At 53.4% G+C, this 5,989-nt stretch overlaps 2 protein-coding genes across 2 annotated transcripts in view; one reads left to right on the top strand and one right to left on the bottom strand.

The window, feature by feature from the left end:
* Positions 1-1,179: 1,179 nt before the first annotated feature.
* MONBRDRAFT_28058 (uncharacterized protein) lies at positions 1,180-4,082 on the top strand (the record flags this gene model as incomplete). Its single annotated transcript, XM_001748501.1, has 7 exons — positions 1,180-1,395; positions 1,696-1,860; positions 2,347-2,385; positions 2,550-2,605; positions 2,854-2,935; positions 3,171-3,245; positions 3,402-4,082. 7 exons carry the CDS (start codon positions 1,180-1,182, stop codon positions 4,080-4,082), a joined length of 1,314 nt encoding a protein of 437 aa, XP_001748553.1.
* Positions 4,083-4,507: 425 nt separating this feature from the next.
* Positions 4,508-5,989, bottom strand: part of MONBRDRAFT_33718 (uncharacterized protein) — a 2,307-nt gene continuing 825 nt past the window's right edge. The window contains exons 4-9 of the mRNA XM_001748431.1: positions 5,939-5,989; positions 5,713-5,838; positions 5,515-5,611; positions 5,316-5,434; positions 5,195-5,224; positions 4,508-4,989 (exon numbers count right to left, since the gene is read on the bottom strand). Coding sequence (XP_001748483.1) covers positions 4,777-4,989; positions 5,195-5,224; positions 5,316-5,434; positions 5,515-5,611; positions 5,713-5,838; positions 5,939-5,956 — 603 coding nt within the window. The 5' untranslated portion in view covers positions 5,957-5,989 and the 3' untranslated portion in view covers positions 4,508-4,776. The remainder of the gene's footprint in view (positions 4,990-5,194; positions 5,225-5,315; positions 5,435-5,514; positions 5,612-5,712; positions 5,839-5,938) is intronic.

Genomic DNA, 5,989 nt, shown 5'->3' with positions numbered 1-5,989 from the left:
TTCCTCTTTCACACAGATGCAAAAGGCGCACACAGAGGGACAGTGCATGTTTGAGCAAAGCATCTCACATCAAATACGCAACAACTCAACACCCGGCCTTCCTCGCCAACGCTTCCCTTCTCCATCTCTGTTTGTGAAGCTGTCGTCTTCGTCTCCACCCCTGTCTTGTGTCGCGCCTCTGTTTGGAGCATTGCCCTGCTCCCTTATGCCTATCAGTGCCTCTGCTCTTGGGATGTCACCTTGTCAATATCTCCATGGCGCCTCCATGCTGGGGTGATTCGTGCTTCGTTGCTTCGTTGATGTTCGTCGGTGCCGGTAGCTGTCAGTGCCGCTGTTCGTCGGTGCCTTGGCCTGCTAGTACCTCTATCAGTCTGTGCCTCGGCCTGCTAGTATCTCTATCAGTCTGTGCCTCGGCCTGGCCTATAGCTGGCCGGTGTTTTGTTTTCGCTTCGGCCAATGCCGCCGCCTCTGTCTGCCCTGTGCAATCGTCTATACATCAGTTTGTGCGTTGTCTGTGCGTCCGCCTGTGATCTGTGCATGAGCCACGGCTCGGTCTTTGCTTTTGGCTTGATGGTGATCTGTGCGTTGGTCTGTGCGTTGGTCTTGATTTCAGTTCTTGACTTTCAAGTCGGCTGCAACCTTCTCTCGGACATGCCATGGCATCGTTGCATCCTCGTTCTTCTGCCTCCTCCCCCTGTTCTTCTGCTTCCTCCTGTTCTTCTTCTTCTTCTTCTTCTTTTGTCCCCGCCAGTGGTTCAGTGTTTTGCGCTCCTTCTGTGTTTACGGTGCACCAACCTATCCAACCCGAAGTCTTCAGAGTGACGGCACGCATTAGATCGAGTCTTTCGTAGTGTGCTCTTTATGGCATCGTGTGTGCTTTGATAGTACCCGCCGCACTCATTCAAACATCGAACCGCTACACGACCAACATGAAGCAATCTTCGCTCCAGATTTGACTTGACTGGCACACGCAACAGTTGTTGGCCTTACATCCGCTGCTACCGCCTCCATCGCCCCGCTCCCGCATATCTTGCTTGTCCGCATCCTTCCGTGTTCTTTTTCGATTCGGCTTTGCTTTTTCTGCCTCCCTGCCCATGGTCCCCAGCATCCTTTCACCCGCATCGGCAACCTCTGCAAAACCACAAACACCAATGTCCTCATCCTTCCTTGTTCGTGTCCATGTTCGCCTCCATCCGAGTATTTTTGTCCGCGCACACCTGTCTCTGTGTGTGTGTGTGTGTGTGTGTGTGTGTGTGTGTGTGTGTGTGTGTGTGTGTGTGTGTGTGTGTGTGTGTGTGTGTGTGTGTGTGTGTGTGCGTGTGTGTGTGTGTGTGTGTGTGTGTGTGTGTGTGTGTGTGTGTGTGTGTGTGTGTGTGTGTGTGTGTGTGTGTGTGTGTGTGTGTGTGATGTGATGTGGGCGAGGACGAAGGCTGGGATCCCGTTGTGATGGTGTCGTGGTGGAGGTTACAGTGGTCGTGGTGATGGTGATGATGATGGAACTTCTTCGTGCTTGCTCGTCATACCATCCATTGCAAAGGCGTTTGGGTGTCACTGTCGTTGATGTCGTTGATCGCATAGTTATTACCTTTGTCATCGGCCCCTTCACTATACTTTATGTCGATACTTTCCGTGTTATTGTAGTTGCTGCGTTTTCTCATTTTGTTTGTTGTTGTTGTTGTTGTTGTCATGTTGCAGCATCACAATCTCTCTCTCTCTCTCTCAAACACACACACACACACACACACTCTCTCTCTCTCTCTCTCTCTCTCTCTCTCTCTCTCTCTCTCTCTCTCTCTCTCTCTCTCTCTCTCTCTCTCTCTCTCTCTCTCTCTCTCTCTCTCTCTCTTGCGATCGTGTCACGTTTTGCGTGTGTTTGGATGGATGCTGTGGATTCACAGACCGCGCAGAGCCCCTCCCACCCTCCCTCCCTTTGCCCCCCTCTTCACATGGCCAGCGCTTGCCCCAAAGACGTGTTTGTGCTCGTTTCGCGTCCCTCCCGCTTTGTTTGGTCGCGGGGCGGCTTGATTTTACCGCGTGTCCCACTGAACAAGCCAACCTATCCAAGAATCCCAAGATTGAATCCCAGCACCTGCTGGGCCTGTATCTCCCGCCCCATCCCTTTCATCCTACAGCCTTCCCTCCACGCACCACCACCGCTCTTGACACTTGGTTGTCGCTCATGTCGCTCGACCCACGCCGTCCTCACTTGACCTCCACGATTCACCCGCTCAGCCGATTGCATTCAAGCAAACGTGTTCCGTCTGCCGGCGCCTGGAGCCCTTGCCCAAAGCTCCTGTCGCCGGCTTGTCGTCGCACTTGCTGCCCTTCGGCACTGGTTTCTGATAGTTGAAGAACCTGATGCACACACGCACGCGCGTGGGAATCGTGAGTTTACACTCCTCGTGAAAACTGCAAAATTGTGCTGCCACCCCTCATCCCGATCTTCACGTGCTGCATGTGACCCACTTCTTACCCCCGATGCATCCACTGTTTGGCATCCAACACGCGTGTAGATATTGCAGTTTTAAGCTCTTTGTCAATGTACACAGGGCGGGGGGCGCAAGCGGCCCACCGATCAACTTGTGAAAGCCCACCATGGCCTCTCGTAAGTCAAGCAAGCAGCAACATTTGTGCCCCGAGCCCTGGGTGGATCCTGGAATACATGTACCCATCGTTCATCATAGCCCTGGGTGGATCCTGGAATACATGTACCCATCGTTCATCATTCATGCTCGCTCGCTCACTTTCTCTCTCTCTCTCTCTCTCTCTCTCTCTCTCTCTCTCTCGATTCCGCTTCTTCTTCTTCTTCTTCTCTCGGCTCATACGATTCTTCAATGACGTGCCCCCATGCAGACACCTTTTTACCAGAAGGCTCGCAGGCCTCGACTGCCAGCTCTCAAGCCCCGCCCAGTTCAATGGCCCATCACGCACCGTCGTTCGTCCAAAACGTCCAGAACCATGATGCCAAACTTGATGCTGGCCTCTCCCTGCCAGTCAGAGCCTTTGAGTACCCCACCAGCTTCTTCATCCGCCCTTCAGACCCAGATTTTTGCAAGGTGCAGTCGCATTTCGCCCTCTCGCGCTCCTCCTGCCTGTGTTTGCCACCCTGTCCGGCAGCGACGGCGACCACACACCTGACACCACCTGACACCACTGCCATTTCATTTCAGCACTTTGGCATCATCACACCAAATGAACACTGGTGCGAAAAGGCTACAAAGGAGCTCAATATTGTCAAGTTACAGGTAAGCTTCCGATGTGATGAAACATGGCTTTTGGAGATTGACGGCTTGTTCCCTGTGGCAGATCATATCGACCACCCATGGGACTTTGCTGCCCTCGATGCCCGCGTGCATTTGACCACTGTCGCCGTTGCTGTCGTTCGCGTTTGTTCTTGGCAGAAAATTCGCACCAAGGAGCAATTGGGCATGGCTCTGGCCCACCCAGAGATTCGGGAGCGTCTGATGGACGTTTCCATTCCACGCGACGTCTTTGACCTGGCCGTTGTAACGCAACTTCACGAGTCGAAGATGAACTTTTGCCGTATCAATGGACTCCAATCCAAATACCAGTGTTTGGCCTGCAAGCAGCACCATGGCTTCCCGTCTGCCGTTCAACACATTGGCCAGAGCCTACGATTGCCTGGCACCACGCTCGACGGCATGGTGTATCCAGACTGGCAGCGTTGGCGTCCGTGCCCTTGGGCTTGCTTTGGAATGGTCTTCATTGAACGCTTTTTGAAAAATGCGCCTCGCACTGACGCACGGCGACCTTTGAAAAAGGCTAAAACGGACGCGTCACTCGAGGAGGCTGGCTCGCCCTTCTCCTCCCTCCCAACCAGTCCTAGTGCCATGGCTGCCAGTCTCAATGGCATGTCCACGAAACGGGTTCTCCATTCGGCCCTGGAAAATCTTCACACCCTCAAGCAGCACATGGCCCTGCTTGAGAATCAACTCGAATTTTTGCAAGCCCGCTTGGCGCGCAACGACTCGGACTCGGAATATGACGCGGACGGTGATGGCGATGCGGATGGCGATGCGGATGACCAAGACGCCACCAACAGCTCGGAGTCTCGACTCTAGATGTCGAATTGTTTTTGTTGTTTTGAGTCGGATCCAGTGGCGAGGTATCTAGTGATGGGCAAGGATTCCAACGTCTTTCTTGTGGCTTGGCCCTTCATTTCTCTCTCTTATTTTATTGTTGCAACCTGTCGTTGGCATGACATCTTGGCTGTGCAGATTGGCGGCCCTCTGTAGGACTGACCACGTTGCCTGTTAGACACGCACTGTTGGTCGCTTTGAGTTACAGCAATTACATAGCTGACCGAGTCGTCACGTTATCAGGGTCTGGCATCTATTTGCAGCCTAAGCCCCCCAAAACTTTTGCCTTCAGTGCAAACTGTGCAACCGACCGTGCACGAGTGATATCTGACCCGTCGGGTTAGACAGCCAGAGTACAGCAGCTTTGCCTGGTGTGGTTGTCGAGGAAGAGGAAGCCGAGCTTGAAAGTATTTTTGAGTGGACTTTGGCGAAATGCACCTGACTGACAGGACAAATAACGATAGAAACGAGGGGCGCACAAGCAAGGGTCGGAGAACGCGTGCGACATTTAGAGGTGGAGAAGCTGACACTTCACTTGCTCCAACGCGCTTAAGGATATCACGCAGACGCCTGTGCTCTACAACAAAGACAAACCACGCGGCCCAGGCAGCATATCGACACTCCCGCGCTTGAACAACATGGACGGCACATGTGCACACGATCAAATGCTTGGTGGCTAATTTTTGGTGGCCTGAGCATCCTTGGCATCTGTCGCGGCGGCCTGTTGAGCGTACACCTCTGAAAACTTAACGGGTGTAGAAACATTGGTGTTGTTGCACGGCGTGCAAGTGATGTTGGGCATGGAGCCGCACTTTTGAATGGCCATGACTGACTCGGTACAAGTTGGCTTTGGCGAGAACACAGCGCTGGCTGTGTATTGGTTGGTGTGCTGCGGGCAACACAACAGTGTGAGTTTGAGTTTCAGTCGAGCAAAGGGAAAGAGAGGCGGGGAAGAAGGCAAACAAAGACAGATAACCAGAGGCACGGGCAAGAGACGGAGAAAATGAACGGGAGACAAATAAACAAAACAGCTTGTCCAGACACAGGGCCAAGGCGACATTGCAAGCCCGACATTGCAACCAACAAGCACTCACCCCTGAAAGCTGCACGCAAGTGCCGGCGCTCTATAGGATCGGACCAGATCAGTAGTTGGGGCATGGATGAGTCGAGGCGAGTGTGATGCAACCAACAAAGCGAAAGAACACGGTTGCGCACCGTGGTGATGTTGATATCGAGGCAGTTGCCGTTCTTGTCAAGAAGACCCTTTTCACACGAGGCTTTGGCAAAGATATCAGGACACGACGAGTCTCCCCAAGCAGTCGCATACAAGAGACCTGTAACGTGGGAATTGGTGGGGCAATTGAGATATTATGTTCAGAGGCAGCAGACCGAGCGTCAGGGAGCAAAGACGTACCGCAGCAGCTCAGGACAATCACAAGGGCACAAGCCAGGTAAACGACCTTGCGATCTTGGAGGTAATCCTTCAAGTAGAGCCGGGCAATGAAGAAAAACTGGCAAGGGTGACGGGTCGCCAGCTGGACCGTGAGGGCAAGCACAGACACAAAATGTATTCTTTCAGACAAGGCAACACGGGTGCAGGCCATCGGCGCACCAAAGTGGCAGCGAGAATGCAGCAAACAGCGAGAACAATGTGGGCTGCATGACCATTCTTGAGCCCTTCGACGACCAGGAGGGCCGTTGCGGCAATGGCGAGCAAAAAGCTGGCGCCTCCGAGCAACTGCGTAGCCCACAGAGGCATGAGCTGACCAGACGAGCCGCGACCAGCACACGCGCGCACCTAAAAAAGCTCAAGAGGGCTGATGGGCAGGGATCCGCAACTTTTCAACTTTTTGCATAACATCGCCAGCCTGCACGCGGCTGGTGAAAAG

This window comes from Monosiga brevicollis, genomic scaffold (genome assembly GCF_000002865.3).
Source record: "Monosiga brevicollis MX1 MONBRscaffold_23 genomic scaffold, whole genome shotgun sequence".
NCBI lineage: Eukaryota > Choanoflagellata > Craspedida > Salpingoecidae > Monosiga > Monosiga brevicollis.
This window is presented reverse-complemented; position numbering and strand designations above follow the sequence as displayed.